Source organism: Microcaecilia unicolor, chromosome 3 (assembly GCF_901765095.1).
Source record: "Microcaecilia unicolor chromosome 3, aMicUni1.1, whole genome shotgun sequence".
NCBI classification, from domain to species: Eukaryota; Metazoa; Chordata; class Amphibia; order Gymnophiona; family Siphonopidae; genus Microcaecilia; species Microcaecilia unicolor.
This window is the reverse complement of record NC_044033.1, coordinates 451,138,083-451,159,306: the sequence shown is the minus strand read 5'-3', so window position 1 is coordinate 451,159,306 and position 21,224 is coordinate 451,138,083. Positions and strand designations below refer to the sequence as shown.

At 40.9% G+C, this 21,224-nt stretch overlaps 1 protein-coding gene across 1 annotated transcript in view; it reads right to left on the bottom strand.

The window, feature by feature from the left end:
* Positions 1 to 21,224, bottom strand: part of ARHGEF10 (Rho guanine nucleotide exchange factor 10) — a 205,784-nt gene that overhangs the window by 155,495 nt on the left and 29,065 nt on the right. Inside the window, exons 7-9 of the mRNA XM_030198941.1 lie at positions 7,834 to 7,948; positions 5,745 to 5,857; positions 3,062 to 3,139 (exon numbers count right to left, since the gene is read on the bottom strand). Coding sequence (XP_030054801.1) covers positions 3,062 to 3,139; positions 5,745 to 5,857; positions 7,834 to 7,948 — 306 coding nt within the window. The remainder of the gene's footprint in view (positions 1 to 3,061; positions 3,140 to 5,744; positions 5,858 to 7,833; positions 7,949 to 21,224) is intronic.

The following is a 21,224-nucleotide window of genomic DNA, read 5'->3' as shown; positions in this document are numbered from 1 at the left end:
GGTGGAGCGTAGCCATTCATTTTCTTTTTTGTATATCCTTGAAATAAGCAGTGGATTTTAACAAGTCCATCTTAACAATGGTTTATGGACTTTTCTTTTAGGAAGCCATCCAAACCTTTTTAAAACTCTGCTAAGCTAACTGCTTTTACTACATTCTCTAGCAAAGAATTCCAGTGTTTAATTACACGTTGAGTGAAAGAATATTTTATTTGATTCATTTTAAATTTACTTACTACATTGTAGCTTCATTGCGTGCCCCCTAATACTAGAATTTTTAGAACGAGCAAACAAGCGATTCACGTCTACTCGTTCCACTCCACTCATTATTTTATAGACCTCTTATCAAATCTCCCCTCAGCTATCTTTTCTCCAAGCTGAAAAGCCCTAGCCGCTTTAGCCTTTCCTCATACGGAAGTTGTCTCAGTACCCTTTATCATTTTCGTTGTCCTTCTCTGTACCTTTTCTAAATCCACTATATCTTTTTTGAGTTGCAGTGACCAGAAGGGCACACAATATTCGATGTGAGGTCGCACCATGGAATGATACAAAGGCATTATAATATCCTCATTTTTGTTTTCCATTTCTTTCCTAATAATATCTAACTTTCTATTTGCTTTCTTAGTGACTGCCGCACACTGAGAAAAGGTTTCAACGTATCATGAAAGATGACACTTAGATTCTTTTCCTAGGGTTGGTGACTCCTAATGTGGAACCTTGTATTACGTAGCTATAGCTTGGGTTCCTCTTTCCCATATGCATCACTCTGCACTTGCTCACATTAAACATCATCTACCATTTGGATGCCCAGTTTCCCAGTTTCGTAAGGTCCTCTTGTAATTTTTCACAATCCTCTTGCGACTTAACAACTTTGAATTTAATTACCTCACTAGTTACTCCCATCTCTAGATCACTTATAAATATGTTAAAAAGCAGCGGTCCCAGAACAGACCCCTGGGGAACCCCCACTGCACAGATCCCTGGGGAACCCCACTATCAACCCTTCTCCATTGACAATATTGACCTTTTAACCCTACTCTCGGTTTTCTATCTTTTAACCAGTTTTTAATCCAAAATAGAACACTACCTCCTAGCCTATGACTCTCCAATTTCCTCTGGAGTCTTTCATGAGGTACTTTGTCAAATGTTTTTGAAAATCCAGATACACAATATCAACCGGCTCACCTTTTAACTATATGTTTGTTCACACCCCTTCAAAGAAATGTAATAGATTGGTGAGGTAAGATTTCCCTTCACTGAATCCATGTTGACTTTGTCTCATTAATCCATACTTTTGAATATGCTCTGTAATTTTTTTCTTTATAATAGTCTCTACCATTTTGCCTGGCACTGATGTCAGGCTCACCGGTCTATAATTTCTCAGATCATCTCTTCAACCTTTTTTTAAAAATCAGCGTTACATTGACCACCCTCCAATCTTCCAGTAACATGCTTAATTTTTAAAGATAAATTACATATTACTAACAGTATGGCAACATGTATGTTCTTTGGGCTATTTAGACCATTGCTCTAACCCAATATGGCTATTCTTATATTCTTAAGTTATGTGGAGGCGTGTTTTCAAAGCACTTAGACTTACAAAGTTACTAGGGGCCCCTTTTACCAAGCTGTGGCAAAGGGGGCCTGTGCTGGTGTCAGCGCATGTTTTTGATGCGCACCGAGGCCCTCTTTTATCGCAGGAGGTAAAAGGTAGGTCTTTCTTATTTTTCAGGAAATGGCCATGCGGTAAGCGAAGCACATGCAATGCAGACATTTCAGGGGGGAGCCCTTACCACCAGACACTGAGGTGGTGGTAAAGGCTCCTACGCTAACCCGGTGATAACCGGGCAGATTACCACTGGGTACACACCAGTGCTAGAAAAATAAAAATATTTTTGTAGCGCTGGATATGACACATGCTGGAGGTGGGAACTACTGCCGGGCTGCTGTGGTAGCCGACGGTACTTCCTTTTTAGCAAGCGGTAAGCCTGCATTCGGCTTACCACCACTTTGTAAAAGGTGCCCATAGTAACCTATGGAACTTTGTAAGTCTAAATGCTTTGAAAATGAGCCCCATAGTAGCACATTTAAAACATATGTAACCACTTCTGGGAAAAGGTGACCAAATTCACAAGAAGCAAAAAAATGAGGTTTTAATGAATTTTGTTAGAGTAAACAATTTGTAATACAACAGCCAAACCCCATCATTTTATGTGAAAATATACAAGTTACAGAAGTTCAGATGTGACTTTTTCAAACTGCTTAGGGCCCAAGACACACACACACACACACACAAAGAAAAATTGCCCATTCTCAGTGGTCTGACCTTAACCCTGTGTTCATGTACTGAGTATGTTCAGAGAGCTAAACCTAGGTCTGCCTATTATAAAAGACACTTCAATCCTTAATCCACTTCTTAATTTAATACAGTTGTTGACAAGATAGACAAATCAATTACTTACAATTACAGTGAGATGGATTAGGGATTCTGTACATACAGAGTGAGTCGTGTCTATGATTAGGCCCTCTCCCAGAGAAGAGGAACTGTCTGTTGCTGGAAAATATGAAATACTCAAGAAACAACAATAACCTGTTCAGCCGCAACAGGTGAACAATCTCTATGGATTCCAATTCAGAAGAAAAAACAAGCAGCACTCAGAATGGAGAGTTCAAGTTCTCTACACACTGGATCTATGATCTAGGCACAGCTCGAGCAAATGGGAGGAAGGGGGAATTCTGCTTCTCCCAGAAGGCTCCGAGGTAGGCAGTAACAATAAAGCTCCGAGGTAGGCAGTAACAATAAAGCTCCAAAATGCACTGAGAGCAGAACACAGATCTTCAGAAAAGCTAATCACAGAGGACCACAGAAATGCAAGGACATGGTCCATTATACACAGCTTAATAAACATACAGACAAGTAATTTGTTACACACAGATAACACAAGCTGCCCCAAGTAATTTGGGCAGAACACTCAGCATTTTGGATCTGCTACTTTAGTCGCCTTTTTCTGAAAAATGTAAATAAAAATAAAATTTTAAGAAACCTCATTTTATCATTAAGCACCTCTAAAATCCGTCTGAGTGCATCCACGTAGTTCTTCTCACTATCAACAATAGCACCCAGAATATACCGTCTCACAACCTGTAAAACAGTAATTAGAAAACAATTACCAGATGACAGCAAATTAAGTAATTAATTCATTTAAGTATTTATATACCACTTAGACCTAAGCAGTTTACAGCTTTCATTTTACAGGCACTGGGTCTGTCCCTATTGGGTTCACAGTCTAAGTAGTACATTGAACTACTATTGTTCCTGGGGCAAAGGAGGGTTAAATATGTTCAGTGCTTATAGTGTATGGTTCTTGGGGGGGGGGGGGGGGGGTCAAGGTGACTATGCAGCGCAAGGGTGGGGCTGCATTTTATTTTGTGTCCTCTTTTTTTGTCACAGCAAATATGGTAACACCTACCTTAAACGCAATAATGACACAGAACGAAGAGGTTCATTTTACTCCTTGAACATGTGTTTGCACAGCTAGGAACACAATAACAGAGGTAGTTACTATGCAGCAGTACAATCTGCAACTTTACCACAGCCTAATTTACCACTAACCCGTGGTACTTCAGTTAGTGACTCGCATGGAAAATTGTAGTTTGCATTGCTGCAGCCAGCATCATCATAAGCTGCAGGCTACTGCACTGCAAAATTAGCAGGCCCAAAGCTGGATTTGCTCTCTTTAAAAGGGGTCGATGCTTCAGGAATCACCACATCCCAATCAAATTCTCAACTCTACCACCTCCCAATACAAGCTCTCCCACCCCGACCCCTCTCAACATGAATTCTCTCAATTGGCACCCTCCCCCCTTCCCTAGCTCTTACAAAGGGTTTCCCTGTGGCTAGTATGTTTGTGGAGGGGAAACGGTGTTTAGGAGCAATCCCTGGTCATTCCTGCAATTGGCACACTGGTTCAAAATAGTGCCCAAATCCTCCTAGCAGCAGTTTCATGATACTACTGCTAGGAATCAAGCTACCAAATAAAGAACTATGTTTTGTAAATGTTTTTTCAATATAAAGGGGAATGCAATGATTAAAGCGACTGACACAAAACTGAGCCTGGCACAGGAGTTTTCTAGCTGTTAAGACTCTCGCATAGTCTAGGTTCTCTGATCACTGCTTACATTATACTATTAAGTATTGATTTAGCACTTCACTGGATATATTTTTGAGAGCGAGATTTTTCTGAAATACACTGTAAGATAACCAAGAAAGCCTCTTTACAGGACCTATTCACCTCAGATCTTACATAAGTGCATAAGTAATAAACAAAGGAATCCTGTTCAGAAGGAATAGATCCTAAGGAGCTTAGCCGAGATTGGGTGGCACAGCCAGTGGCGGGAGGTGGGGATAGTTTTGGGCAGACTTATACGGTCAGTGCCAGAGCCGGTGGTGGGAGGCGGGGCTGGTGGTTGGGAGGCGGGGATAGTGCTGGGCAGACTTACACGGTCTGTGCCCTGAAAAGGACAGGTACAAATCAAGGTAAGATATACACAAAAAGTAGCACATATGAGTTTATCTTGTTGGGCAGACTGGATGGACTATGCAGGTCTTTTTTTCTGCCGTCATCTACTATGTTACACTGGGAACAGACCAATGGTCCATCGAGCCCAGCATCCTGTCCACGACAGTGGCCAATCCAGGCCAAGGGTGGTGTTAGTGTTTTTATGCTTGTGCTTTATATTTCACAAAGGCAACATAGATGCCTATTTGTCTTCATGAAACAGGCTAATACAACTGCTCCCTTACTCCATGCGTGATTATTTAATACAGGAGTCAGCAACGTGCCTCCAGTCGCTGACTCCAGGAGTCCCTGAGAATGCTCAGTTAGCGCAAGAACTCAGCATATGTGAGAAGTCCCTGCGTCAGCAGCTGGAGGCATGTCGCCGACTTCTACATTAAAGAAGCACTGGAAAAGGAGGGGAGCGACTTGAGAATGAGATTTCTTTGGCTGGCAGGGCTTCGGCATTCTCGCCAGCCATTTAAAGGGGAGCTGCAGTTCTGGAGGAGGCCCGATCCCAAAGTGGGGGGCCCAGCCCCCCCCCCCCCCCCCCATGGCTACACCACTGCATACAACAATCCCCATCAATGCACCAATGCTCTGAGACAGATGCACTTGTGTATTTTATGAAGTACACATATACATCACAGTTCAGGGAATGCCTATGCACAGAGTGGGAGTGGAGGAGTGGCCTAGTGGTTAGAACACCAGTTTTACAATCCAGAGTTGGCCGGTTCAAATCCCACTGCTGTTCCTTGTGATCTTGGGCAAGTCACTTAACCCTCCATTACCTCAGGTACAAACTTAGATTGTGAGCCCTCCTGGGACAGAGAAATATCCAGAGTACCTGAATGTAACTCACCTTGAGCTAGTACTGAAAAAGGTGCGAGCAAAACCTAAATAAATAAATAAAAGTACACATGCTCTTATCTGTACACATTCAGGACTGTACTCACTTGCACAGTTTTATAATAGCCCTTTGTGAATAAAGCATGCTTTACACAAAGTGTTTTATAAAATTACTCCCTAACAAGTCTTAAACACAAGCAAACAGAAAACTGAAGCATGCTTTACACATTACAAAACAGGACAAACCACAGTGGTAGTAAAGGAATCTATAGCCTTTCTAAATGTATGCAGATCTCACAGCTCAACCATCTTAGTGCATATTTTAAAAATAATATAACTTACCTGTTGCTGTGACAGACCCTCAGGCATAGGACTCATAATTGCTTCCGTGTGCTTGCAGTCCACATCAATAAATAAACTGAGTTCCTCGTCTTCCAAAGAGGCCGATTTGCGATCTATAAATAAGTGTGGCATGTAGAATATTTAAAAGATATTTGATTGGAAACAAATCCCAGATACTAAGCTGACATTTCTATTAGCTCTTTGCTTTAGCATTACTTTCATCAACTGAATTTCAATTTACTTTTTTTTTTTCTTTAACAGGATGGAGTTTATTTTTTCAGAGACAGGTACTAGAATAATGTGAATCTACCAGCAGTTACATGTGTGAAGCTTCATGTAAAGGCTGCTTATTTCCAACATGTTTCGTTCTATAATGGGGCTGTGGTCACTGGACGTGCCAGCAAATATATGTGTGTTTCATGGCATCCTTATATGTATTACAATTCAACTGAGCCTTTTGTAAAATACTCAGGGAATTGTGAATGTCCCGGCCTGGACATCTCACTTCATATCTAGATGTCTGATGCAAAATCAGGTTTCACATACTATACTGTGTCTGGAAAAGAGTGAGCCCCTTAAATATTTTGCATTAACAACCGCAAACCTGCACCAAATTAATTAAAATTTTACGTGCACAAAGTGACATCTATTTTAATGTTGTGTGGTTTCATAGAAATCCACCTTAATGTTACTAAGATGTCAAATTTTAAATAATACTACCCAAAAGTTACATTTTCTAACAACCTGAACAGTCCAGATGTTTAAATCTGATCTTTTAGCACGTATCCTTTTTTAACTCTATTATAATTAAAACTTGGATCTTCTTTTCACATTTTGTTTATCATTGTGCAATGAGATCAAGAATGAAGTCAGCGAGTAATTAAGTCATGTCAGAAACTGAGATTTGTGACAGCAGTTTGTATAAATTAAAAATCTCAAATGGGACAAGAGATTCCTATGTAATTTGGCGTTGGTGACTCAAATAGATGTCATTTTGTGGATGTAAAATTTTAATTTTCATATTTTTATTTCCAGAAAAATAAACACAACCATGCTTATACATCAATTATCAGCCTTACAGAATGTAGTAAATGAAACAATATAGGCATGATATCTTTACCAACCATCCTTCATTGTCAAACATTTTAAATTCCCCCTTTCACCCCCCTCCCCACTTCAATCCTTCCCTCCCCTCATTCTACTTTGATCTCCACCTTACTATTAATTAATTCCAATTTATCTACAAGCTAGATGATCATTTTTATAGTAAAATTGTCAAACTAACATTCGTCTGTTAGCAATAATCCCCCCTGACATCCTACCTTTACTTCCCCCTCCCCCCTTCATTTCAAGAAGATATGTGTGTGTGTGTGTGTGTGTGTGTGTGTGTGTGTGTGTACGTTCCCGCAAATGTATACCCCAACACTTTATCCCAGTCATAACGTATTAAGGATGAGGCTTCTTCCTCTCTGAGTTAAAGCTTCCAACATATTCCCCCAAATTGTAAGAAAACATGTGCACGTAAAATTTTAATTAATTCGGTTGAGGCTCGAAGTTGTTATTGAAAAATGTTTAGGGGGCTCACTTTTTTCCGGACACAGTGTATATACAAGACTTAAAATTAATCAGCCTAAATTATTACAAACCAATATCAAGCAGGCTTAATTGATGACATCGCTTAATTGATGATATCCAGAAGTGGAAAAGCCCATACCAGCAAGCATGCATTTACAATAAGAGTTTCATGTATTCTAGCTTGATAAAATGGATCCACTGGAGAAATACTGCTATGAGCTATTCAAACTGTAATTTTCCTCATTCTCTGCTCTGGCCAGCACTAGGAATGCCTCTGCAACATGTTGGATCTGAAGTCCTGCATTTCAGGCAATCATTGTGAAAAGCAAAAGAGCATCACTTCCATAGTTTCATTCTTACAAAAACTGCATTAACCTCTCTTCACCACAAGAGGTCTCTGCAGCCCCTGGTCTAAATGAGAGGGACACTGGAAGAAAAATACGTAAGTGCCTTGCTCATGGGAGCTACACATAAAGGAGAGTGGGGGAAGTGTATTTGGCCCTGCCAAGCGTACCCTGTAAAATAAATGATTTTGTTTTAATATAGGAGCGGCCTTTCTTCACCGCAGCTTTCGTCTTTTCAAGTCCATCCTTTGTGCCTTCTTTTGCAGCCTTCATCAACTTCTGCATCTGCAAGAGAAAGTACAGTTGTTCTATTTAGTAGACAGCTGAATACTCGTTTGATTTTTTTTTCCCCTAGATTTAAATACTAATCCAAAATGTGTATATAATCAAAGGAATGTACCTTGTGAACCAAAATGCTGGTCATATCGTTTTCTAATGGTTAAATAATTAAGGGCTAGATTAACTGAAGATTTTTTTCTCAGAATATGAAAAAAAAAGAAACCTTAGTAAACAAGCTGGAATTACATGTCACGTGTAGCTAGTTAAAGAATATTTGATGGTAGGAGGGAGAAGGAAAAGGGCCTGGCTATTTTATTCTTAAATCAAGGCCCTGACATTTTGTCTCTGAGTTCCAAAAATGTTGTAAATAGTGCATACAAATGAAATAATATTTAAAATATTATAAATGTTATTTAATTCTCATTATTTTATCTCCAAAATAAATATTTATTCAGAAGAAATATTTCTCTAACTTCAAAAAGAATTTTTTTTTTAGTTCAATACATTTTATTAAATTTTGCAATGGAAATAAACACAAAGATAAACAGAACCAGGCTTATTTGTATGAGATGCATACAACATCATAAAGTATAGTGGAGCGAATATCAAGTAGTGGATTAAGTAGTAACCTTACTCATTGGCCAAAAGGAGTAAGAACAATAACAATCTTAAAATCACAAGCATTAAAGGTTAAAAGGGAAAATGAGGAAAACAGAGAACAGAACAGTCATTATGTAGAGAATTAGAAAGTTCATTGTCCCGGCAGTGGGTGAGTAGTATCCATTCTGCAGTATTCAAGGAACAGGTTCCAAACGCTTTTATATCTGCCAACTTATTGCATCGTTCTGCCAGATGATATTTGTATTTAGCAATCAAGCCTACATGATTCCACCATCAACGAATAAAGTAGAGTAGTATCTTTCCAATGTAGTCAAATGACCTTATCAGTATAGCCATCAATATATCATATAATTTTTTTTAAACATCAGGGAAATCATATTGGAGAGCCATTGATCACAAAATTGCCAGGAAAAAGGAAGGGGTTTATGACAAAATAGAATTTGTGAAACAATATCACAAACACCTGACCAGACGTGTGACGGCATCCAGCAATCAAACAGCATATGTTGAAAGGTACCTTCTGCGGCCTGACAATTCCAGCATAGGTTCGAATCCACATTATAGGCATTCCGGTTTTTAACCAGGGTCCAAATGGATTTATGCAAAACATAAAACAAAGATTGTAAAATTGAAGCAGAATTTACAGGTCTATTTACTTTACACCAAAGGTGTTCCCCATTGTACTGCAGACAAAAGTATTCACTTCTAATTCCCAAATGGATTGTATCGGAAGAGGATTGTGGAGATCAGTCATCAGTAGCTCTTTGTAAAATTTGAAGGCAATATGAGACTCAAATTTAACTAACATAAGACCCTGCAATATCTCCGGGTTCATATCTGATAAACTATCAGGGTTTTGACACGATACTTTATTGAGACAGTGCTGTAGTTTGAATGACCTAGAAAGATGATAGCCCAAGATTTCCAATAGACAGGACCATTCCCTGTTTGAAAATTAGTTACTCCATAGGAGTGTCACGAGAGTGGAGGTAATGGGATGTGCTAGGCCTGGAGTGTGGTATGGCCTGGAGTGTGTTAACAAAAGTGTGGTGAACACAACACTTCCAAAGAAAACAGGACGACGACGTAGGTGCAAACAGGAACACTGCTTCACATTTTTCCTCAGAAGGTTATTACACTTTCGACAATCGTCTTTTTAAAGATTGTGATTGTTATATCGGTCTATGTACATATTATTTATGTAGAAATAGTAAAAGAGGCCCGTTTCCACGGCACAGCACTTCAGACTACCTTCGCTTCTGTTTCAGCTCTGCCTCTGGTCCCACCCCCATTTCCTGTTTGCGGAAGGGCAGGACCAGAGGCACAGCTGAAACAGAAGTGAAGGCAGTCTGAAGCGCCGTGCCTGCTCGACTTCACTGCTGCCGGCGAACCAGGAGGTAAAAAGTTTTAAAGAACAGCCGGCACTTACGAAGGGGAGGGGCAGCCGCACACATCCTGCTTCCACTTGGAGGCCACAGAGAGAGGGGGGAGGCGCGGGGCGGTGGAACTCGGACGGGAGTGGAAGGAGGGAGGGAGGTAGGGGGCATGGAACTTGGTGCAGTGGAACTCGGAGGAGGGGGGGCGTGGAACTCGGACAGGAGTGGAAGGAGGGAGGGAGGGAGGTAGGGGGTCATGGAACTTGGAGGGGGCTGGAACTCGGGGGGGGGGGCGATTCTGTAGTCACCTCCGGTGGCTGGTGCTGGCTTCCCTTCCCTCTCACTTCCCATTGGTCCGCCCTGTGACGTCATCCCCAGGGCAGACCAATGGGAAGTGTGTTACGAACCCAGGCATCCAGACGGAGGTGAAAATTATTACATAGGATTTATTCAAAAAGACTCCTGAGGCAGGCTATTTGGCCAAAACACGGTGCCGTGTCGAGTCTTTTATAGAACAGTCTCTTGTTTGTACTTATGCCATCCTCCTGTTTTCTTTGGAAGTGTCGTGTTGGCCACACCATTCTTGTTGCTGGTTTTGTGCCTGTAGTGTCTCACATTTCTCCACTTTGTGGATTTCCCTTCCTGTTCCTTGGAGTATGTCCAGCAATATTGACCATTTTTTGGGTGCAAGGTAGTCTGGTTGTACCAACTAGCAAAGGTAGGGTCAGAGGCTTAACCATTTCTCTCAAACAGGGCAAGCAGTACCTTGGCACTCTTCATTCATCCCCAACACTCACACTTAAGATATTAGCCTTGACAAATAATTTGAAAAGAAAAGTGGATTTATTATGTCCGCAGTATTCTATACAATCGTATGTTAACTCATTTTACAGTATCATGCAATTACATTCGATACATGCAAACTACAGTCAATTAAATATGAACCTTAGTCTATCTTCTATCTGGAGAATATCATGGCAAGTGGCCTAGGCTTTGAATCACACCGTTCCAGTCTTACTGACAAAAGCACATTTTGCCCATTTGGGCGTATACCATAGAAAGTGTGAAGGCACTACCATCACTTCCTTCATCAGGGGCTGTCGTAAAAGCAGATTCCCCTCCTTGACCATTGGACCTCCTCTGTATTCAGCCCCTCCATTCCATCCAAGTCTGGGGTAGACACCGTCCTCTATTTCTTACCCTGGCACTGGCCCCCACCTCTGTAGAAGAGAGGGGACTGCACCTGGTGTTTGACATCTCTGACCTCATGATTACCTTTCTTTAGTCACCTTATTTTGTAACTCTTCTTACTCTTTTACCTATCTATATGTTAACCATCTCTCTGACCTCATGTGCAATTTTCTTTAAATTAGTCACCTTACTTTCAAACTCCTCTTACCTATCTATATGTTCCGTCTTTGCATATACCCTACACTGTCAATTAAAATGTTATATTACGTATTGTGTTGGCATTGTAAGTAGTATACTATGCCATACTTTGTGTTGTTATTTGAATGATTTTACTGCTGTAATTGTCTATTGCTCATGTTTGATTTATTCTTATTGTACACTGACTTGAGTGAATTCTTTCAAAAAGATGGTAAATATATCTGAATACATATCACTGCTAGCATCCGACTAAATGACTTCATGTTTGACCACTGTTTCAACTTGATTTGGTCCAAACATACTGCTATGTGCACTTTCAGGCTAGGACCCACCGCCATAGACTGAGACAGCGACTCCTCGCTTGTCGCAGTCTCCCACCTGATCTACTCCTAGCTTCAGCCATTACATTACTCAGATATTTGTTAAACATGGAGATAGGCTCATGCTACCCACTTATAGGTCCATTTCAGATCACCATCTGCTCAGCATACCATCACAGCTTGACTCCCGTATGCAACAGCTATCCGTAGACAGGACTGAACATTGTCTGTTGTGGCAGCAACCAATTGCTGATGCAGCTAGCCCAAAATATCAAAGGGGGACAACATTCCCCCTAGTGCTTCAATATGCTGTGTGCAATCAGTATCTCTAGTATCTACCGGACGTAGCCCTGGTCCTAGAGAAAGCAGAGGAGAACACAAGCCATTTGCTGGCCTCCGTGGACCATGCTAAGACAACTTGGCTACTGTTTGCAATTCACATGTGAGGATCTAAAAGGCAGTAAAATGGCATCCTGTTGACAGCAGAAATACAGGCAGTCTATACCGCATGTGTAGGTACTATGATCCTGCCGCTGAAGCTATGGGGGACCTTTGCTGTAGAACCAAAGGAAAGGCCCCCAAGAAGAATGAGGTATGTAACAATGATAGCAAATACCTGAGGAAAAGGCATTGAATGATGTCCTTCAACACATGCCTACACGAGCACGCAGATATGGAATGCTCTACCCACAAACCTGAAATCAATTGTCGAAACAAACAACTTTCGCAAATCTCTGAAGACACACTTCTTCAACAAGGCCTACAACGAGAACCAACAGCTTCACTGATCCACTTTTAACAACCCAACCAGTTATGAAAATCCACTTCTACAATTACCCGCCTAATCACTTCCTCTTTCTTCCCTTACTTAATCTCTGCACACTACTAACTGTATCTGATATTCTGGAATGACAATGTCATAACAAAACTATGTAAGCCACATTGAGCCTGCAAATAGGTGGGATAATTGTGGGATACAAATGCAATAAATAATAAATAATAATAATGCCATAGGTGGTGAAAGGCATGGCACTAGTTTAAATCCTCCAGACCTGTCCAGAATCAGTAATCAGTAAGCTACCCCAATCCGAACCTGTCCAGACTCAGTAATCAGAAAGCTACCCCACCTCAGGCAGGGGAATAAAACTTTGACGAGTTATTTACAATGTATGCACAAAATTGCTGCCTAAATACAACGCATCTGCCAATGCATGCCTCCAACTGCACATGATACTCCAACTGAGCACCCCGTAAAGACAAAAGCAACAATGAGATGGCATAAGTCCTTTGCTTGCAATTTAAACGGTAACTGCAATAGACAATGTCAATATGAAATCCTTCAATAAATAAAACCAGAACCTCCTGACAAATGCGACAATGAAGTGCTTTAAGTCCTATGCTCAGATTGTGATTGGTATCCAAAGGGAAGCTGCAATAAACAGCTGCAGCTGCGATGTGACATCCTCCAATAAAGAAAACCAAGGACTCTGTCCTGACAAATGCGACAACAAAGTGTTTTAAGTGAAATCCTTAATTTCGATATGGAATTCTTCAATAAATAAAACCAGAACGTTGTCCTGACAAATCCGAAAATAAAGTGCCTTAAGTCCTATATTTGGATTGTGTCCTTTGCTTGGAACCTAAAAGGAAGCTGCAATAGGCAGCTGCTGCTGTGATGTGTCATCCTTTAATAAAGAAAGCCAAGAAATCTGTCCTGACAAATGCGACAAGAAGGTGTTTTAAGTGAATTCTTAATTAAATCCTTATATAAATAAAACAAGAATTCTGTCCTGACAAAAGCGACAATGCTCTAAGTCCTTTGCTAGTGACCTAAAAGGAAACTATAACAGCCAAATTGTGATGTGAAGTTCTGTAATAAGTGTATACGGAACGGTAAATTATTTTGTGCCAATCAGTCCCAGATGGATGAGCAGACAGAACAAAGCTGCTTAGTGGGAATACCTGACGGAGAGATGTGTTCTGATGCAAATGAAATAAGCTGCTTAGGCGGTTAAGGTGTCTAACGCTCTTCACGCAGAACCTGATGCCGTGGGCTAACACGACAGACAATGTCACTATGCATAACGCAGGTAAACATGTAGAAATGAAAACGCTTTGTGAACATGATGACTGCTGTCCAGATGGACAGCCGATAAACATGCATAAACCAGGAGCCCTAAGCCCTTCATTTATCACCTCATGCCACAGGTTAACTGAAATAGCCCGCTTCAATATGTATTTCTCCAATATACAGAAATGAAAACCGGCTACCAAGCGCGACACTTGATATCGTGATTACAAACTATAAACCATGTATTAAATAAGTGGACTAGTGGAAATATGATAATGTAAGAAACGATGGATAATATAGAAATGATAAGTAGTAGTAGTAACCCGCCCTGATGTGAATGCCATCAACAACTGTATACCAAGTATCCCACCATTTGGCCTAATATCCGGAGGCCAGGCAATAAATAATTTCAGTGTGTAGCCCTATCCATAAATATGGAGACAGTATCGTGCGAAATAAAATCGAGTAGTATCCAAAACAGAACTCCTGATGGAAAGGGAATGGGAATTTACTTGTACCAAGTCAAAACCAACCTGCTGCCTTTACGGAATGTGTGAAATCTGTAACTGTCTGAAATGAGCTCCTATGTGGTGCTCATTGGATAATAGTCAGAACCGTAAACTGGTTTGTGAAAACGCCCTGCCAGTACTGCACACCTAATCGGTATTGCCTAGGGCCTTGACTGCCGGCCCAGAATCCACATAGGTGTATTAGTGATCAAGAATGAAACCATACCTGAGCAACCTGTAAAGGAATAGCCGACTTAAAACTTCACTATAAAGGTACCTGGCTGACACAGGTGCTTCTTGTGGCCTGCCTGATGCCCAGGAGTGCATAGCAGGTTTTTGCTGCTGTTACCAGAGGCATATCTGCAAAAACAATGTCAAAGACAAGACATACATTAGCAGCATACATGGTTTCAGAATATAAAGAATTTTGCGAGCAATATGTGAGTACTCCCCGACGAATCTGGCTGCTTTAGGGCAGTTAATAAATATATCCACCACCCACAGAAAACCTGGCATGAAGCAGTCACGTCTGGCCTCACCAATGGACTCAAACTGTGTATAGCCAGATCTGCTATGGTGGCACCCACCTTGGACCTCTGCTCCATGACTTCATAAAATGAAATTACCCAGGCAGTAGGTCTCGTACTGTGGAGGACTTGCAGTTCATCTGCATATCATAAGAACATAAGTATTGCCATACTGGGACAGGTCACAAGTACCTGGCAAGATCCCAAAACAGTACAATACATTTTATGCTGATTATTCTAGAAATAAGCAGTAGATTTTACTAAGTCCATCTTAATAATGGCTTATGGACTTTTCCTTTAGGAAGCTAGCCAAACCTTTTTTAAACCCCGCTAAGTTAACTGCTTTTACTACATTCTCTGGCAAAGAATTCCCGAGTTTAATTACACGTTGAGTGAAAAATATTTTCTCTGATTCACTTCAAAATTTACTATTTTGTAACTTCATTGCGTGCCCCCTAGTCCTAGTATTTTTGAAAAGAATAAACAAGTGATTCACGTCTACCTGTTCCACTCCACTCATTTTATAGACTTCTATCATACCTCCCCTCAGCCATCTTTTCTCCAAGCTGAAGAGCCCTAGCCGCTTTACCCTTTCCTTATAGGGAAGTCGTCCCATCCCCATTTATCATTTTTGTCGCCCTTCTCTGTACCTTTTCTAAATCCACTATATCTTTTTTGAGATGCAGTGACAAGAATTGCACTCAATATTCGAGATGCGGTCGCACTATGGAGCGATACAAAGGCATTATAACATCCTCATTTTTGTTTTCCATTCCTTTCCTAATAATACCTAACATTCTATTTGCTTTCTCACAGCCTTCTCCAGAGTCACTCCCAGGTCCACCCCGATCCACTCAGAGCCTTCTCTCCTGGTGCCACACGCCAAAGCATTTTCTCTATACACTTTGTATTTACTATGGCTCCAGTACAGTTTCTCTTCTTGGCACTGTGCCTTCTCAATCTCTTTCTCCATCTGAAACCAGTATTTTTTATTTTTATTTATTGCATTTGTATCCCACATTTTCCCCACCTATTTGCAGGCTCAATGAGGCTTACAGAGTTTGTTATGACATTGTCATTCCATGATATCACATACACTTAGTATTGTATAGAGATTAAGTAAGGGAAGAGAGAAGGAAGGTGTTAGGCAGGATAGTATGGAAGGTGGACTTTAAAGATTGGAAGGATTGGTGAGGTAATTTTGTGAGGCTATGGGTTCTCTTTGTAGGCTTTGTTGAAGAGATGTGTCTTCAAAGATTTGCAGATGTTAGTTATTTCGTCAATAGCTTTCAGGGCTGAAGGTAATGTATACCGCAGGAACACATTGTCCATCTTCTGCTTTCATCACCATACCTTTTGTCTTCTGCCTTCTTCTCAGCTCTCAACCTTCAACATTTCCTTCCTTTCATTCAACCATCTCCATTCTATCTGAGTGTATCTCGCATTCATCTCTGTTGTCATGCCTCTCCTACTCTTCTCCATACTCTCTTGTTCCTTCTCCTGCTCTCTGCTGGGGATATCAATCACAATCCTGGTCCTCCACATCAGCTCTCATCCTATTCGTAAAGGTCACAACATAATGTCTCCAATCCTCTCCTGAGCCCTTCTTCTCTGCCTTTCTCATATGCTCTGTGGAATGCCCGTTCTGTCTGCAACAAACTTTCTTACATCCATGACCTCTTTATCTCTCGTACTCTCTATTTGCTTGCCCTGAGACCTGGCCTTGCCCTGAAGACTCTGCTTCAGTTGCGGCCATGTGTCATGGAGGTTACTTTTTCTCCTATACTCCTCACACATTCGGCTGTAGAGGTGGTGTCAGCCTACTTTATGGAGCAGCTGGTACAGGAGCAGACAAGAGTCAGAAAAATTCTAGACCTACTCCTTAGTAGAGCGCATGATCTGGTGCGGGAAGTAAAGGTGATGGGGCCACTTGATAACAGTGATCATAATATGATCAGATTTGATATTAGCTTTGTAGTAAGTATACATAGGATATCCAATACGTTAGCATTTAACTTTCAAAAAGGAGACTATGATAAAATGAGAAGAATGGTGAAAAAAACGTAGAGGAGCGGCTGCGAGAGTCAAAAATTTACATCAGGTGTGGATACCGTTCAAAAACACCATCCTGGAACCCCAGGCCAAATATATTCCACGTATTAAAAAGGAGGACGGAAGACCAAATGACAGCCGGCGTGGTTAAAAAGTGAGGTGAAGGAAGCTATTAGAGCTAAAAGAAAATCCTTCAGAAAATGGAAGAAGGATCCGACTGAAATAATAAGAAACAGCATAAGGAACGTCAAGTCAAATGCAAAGCACTGATAAGGACGGCAAAGAGGGACTTTGAAAAAAGATAGTGTTATAGGCAAAAACACATAGTAAGAATTTTTTTAGGTACACTAAAAGCAAGAAGCCGGCAAAAGAATCGGTTGGACTGCTAGACGACCGAGGGGTAAAAGGGATCAGGGAAGGCAAAGCCATAGCGGAGAGATTAAATGAATTCTTTGCTTCGGTATTCACCAAGGAAGATTTGGGAGTGATACCGGTGCCAGAAATGGCATTCAAAGTTGGCGAGTCGGAGAAACTGAATGAAATCTCTATAAACCTAGAGAATGTAATAGGGCAATTTGACAAACTGAAGAGTAGCAAAACTCCTGGACTGGATGGTATTCATTCCAGAGAACTGATAGAATTGAAAAATCAACTGGCAGAACTATTGTTAGTAATATGTAAGTTATCTTTAAAATCGAGCATGGTACCAGAAGATTGGAGGGTAGCCCATATAACGCCGATATTTTAAAAAAGGTTTTAGAGGGGATGCGGGAAATTAAAGACCGGTGAGCCTGACGTTGGTGCAGGCCAAAATGGTAAAGACTATTATAAAGAACAAAATTGCAGAGCATATTCAAAAGCATGGATTAATGAGACAAAGAAGTGGAGGAGTGGCCTAGTGGTTAGAACACTAGGCTTGCAATCCAGAGTTGGCCGGTTCAAACCCCACTGCTGCTCCTTGTGATCTTGGGCAAATCACTTAACCCTCTATTGCCTCAGGTACAAACTTAGATTGTGAGCCCTCCTGGGACAGAGAAATATCTAGTGTACCTGAATGTAACTCACCTTGAGCTACTACTGTAAAAGGTGTGAGCAAAATCTAAATAATAATAAATAAATAAAAGCTAGTACAGATTTAGTGAAGGTAAATCTTGCCTCACCAATCTATTACATTTCTTTGAAGGGGTGAACAAACGTGGATAAAGGTGAGCCGGTTGATACTATGTATCTGGATTTTCAAAAGGTATTTGACAAAGTACCTCGTGGAAGACTCCAGAGGAAATTGGAGAGTCATGGAATAGGAGTTAGTGTCCTACTGTGGCTAAAAAACTGGTTAAAAGATAGAAAACAGAGAGTAGGGTTAAATGGTCAGTATTCTCAATGGAGAAGGATAGATAGTGGGGTTCCTCAGTGGTCTGTGCTGGGACCGCTGCTTTTTAACATATTTATAAATGATTTAGAGATGGGAGTAACCAGTGAGGTAATTAAATTTGCTGACGACACAAAGTTATACAAAGTTGTTAAATCGTGAGAGGATTGTGAAAAATTACAAGAGGACCCTACGAGATTGGGGGACTAGGCGCCTAAATGGCAGATGTTTAATGTGAGCAAGTGCAAAGTGATGAATGTGGGAAAGAGGAACCCGAACTATAGCTACCTAATGTGAGATTCCAAGTTAGGAGGGATCTCGGGGTCATTGTTGATGATACATTGAAATGCTCTGCTCAGAATGTTAGGTATTATTAGGAAAGGAATGGAAAACAAAAGTGAGGATGTTATAATTCCTTTGTATTGGTTCATGGTGTGACCACACCTTGAATATTGTGTTCAATTCTGGTTGCAGCATCTCAAAAAAGATATAGTAGAATTAGAAAAGGTAGAGAGGAATGACAAAAATGATAAAGTGGATGGGGTGACTTCGCTATGAGGAAAGGCTGAAGCGTCTAGGGCTCTTCAGCTTGGAGACGAGATGGCCAAGGGAAGATATGATAGAGGTCTATAAAATAATGAGTGGAGTGGAATGGCTAGACATGAATCATTAGTTTACGCTTTCCAAAAATACTAGGACTAGGGGGCATGCAATGAAGCTACAAAGTAGTAAATTTAATATGAATCAGAGAAAATTTGTCTTCGCTCAACGTGTAATTAAACTCTGGAATTTGTTGCCAGAGAATGTGGTAAAAGGCGGTTAGCTTAGCGGGGTTTAAAAAGGGTCTGGATGGCTTCCTCAAGGAAAAGTCCACAGCCCATTATTACATTGGCTTGGGAAAATCTACTGCTTATTTCTGGGATAAGCATCATAAAATGTATTGAGCTTTTCTGGGATCTTGCCAAGTATTTGTGACCTGGATTGGCCACTGTTGGAAAGAGGATACTGGGCTTGATGGACCTTTGGTCTGTCCCAGTGCGGTAATACTTATGTTCTTATGTACTACTCTCACCCTTTTGTAGATTTCAACCTCATCTTCCACCTCAGTCTCACTGCTTTTCTTCCTTCGAAGTCCACTCCATCCGTCTATTCACTCCTCTACCTCTCTGAGTAGCCGTCATTTATCGACTGGTGGATCCTTCTCTACTTCTATCCCACTATCAGTTAGTGTACCTCAGTGATCTGTCTTGGGACCTCTTATCTTCTCCATCTATACTTCTTCCCTTGGTGCTCTCTCATCCCATAGTTTTCAGTATCATCTTTATGCTGATGCCTCCCAGATTTACCTCTCCACACCAGAAATCTCAGCAGGAATCCAGGCCAAAGTATCAGCCTGCCTGTCTGACATTGATGTCTGGATGTCTCACCTCCATCTGAAACTAAACATGACCAAGACTTCTTATCTTTCCCCCTAAACCAGCCTCTCCTCTTCTCCCATTCTCTACCTCTGTGGATAACACTCTCATCCTCCCTATCAGCTCAACCTTGGGGTCATCTTTGACTCCTCTCTCTTTTTCTCTTAACTTATTCAACAGACTGCTAAAACCTGTCATTTTTTTCTCTATATCAACAAAATTTGTCCTTTCCTTTCTGAGCACACTACCAAAACCTTTATCCACACTCTTATCACCTCTCTCCTAGACAATTGCAACTTGCTTCTCACAGGTCTCTCACTAAGCCATCTCTCTCTTCTTTAATCTGTTCAAAATTCTGCTGCATGACTTATATTTCGCAAGTGTTGCTATACTCTCTTCGAGTCACTTCATTGGCTCCCTATCCATTTTTGCATACAGTTCAAACTCCTCCTATTGACTTACAAGAGCATTTACTCTGCAGCTCCTCAGTACCAATCCACTCTTATCTCTCCCTACACACCTCCCCAGGAACTTCGTTCATCTCTCTCTTATCTGTAACCTTCTCCTCCACTGCTAACTCTAGACTTTGTTCCTTTTATCTTGCTACACCATGTGCCTGGAATAGGCTTCCCGAGCCAATATGTCAAGCTCCATCTCTGGCTGTCAACAAATCTAGGCTAAAAGCCCACCTTTTTGATGCTGCTTGTAACTCCTAACCCCTATTCACTTGTTCCATACCTATGGTTTATCATTCCCATAGTAATTCCCTTATTTGTTCTATTTGTCTGTTTTAATTAGATTGTAAGCTCTGTCGAGAAGGACTGTCTCTTCATGTTAAAGTATACAGCGCTGCATATGTCAAGTAGCACTATAGAAATGATAAGTAGTAGTAGTAACCAGAACCAGAGGAAAACATAGCCTCTGGATCTCCTGTCCCACTCCTAAGGAAAGCACACCAAGAGCACACTTTTCCACACTGAACATGAATCTGGAGGAGCAGTAAACCCTGGGATCACAGTGGATGCCTGATGGTAGCCAGCCTGACAACATACGAGTGAAAATCCCCCCAAAAATTATAGGTAAAGCACCAGTAGCAACCTGAACCGTTGATGCAGCAGGCAAGATGGAAATTGCACCCTTCTTTAAGCTCCCCGCAGCCATTCCAGTCCTATTTTATTCTGTTCTATTTCCAGCATTTATATCCTGCTTATATCAACATGGAATTAAAGCGGGTTACAAAACTGACTACAATAAAACAGGCTCAAGATACTTACTGAAAAGATAAGTCCTTAAAGTTTGTCAAAATTTCAAATAATTGGTTACACTCCGAATTTGAATCAGAATCGAGTTCCAAATTTTCCTTGATTGATAATTAAAGGAACTTTCATGAAAGTGTTTAAAGTGAACACATTTAACAGCGGGAGAACCTAATCTTAAAAAAGATCCAAAGTGAGAAGCATATCAGGACACAGGAAAAGTTAATAGCTGAACATGGACAAGAAGACAACATTCAATGCTAATTTTGAACACTAAGCATGCTACCTTAAACTCTACTCATGCGCCAACTTGTAGCCAATGCAGGTCTCTAAGCAAAGGGGTTACATAATCAAATTTCCTACTTCTATATATTAAT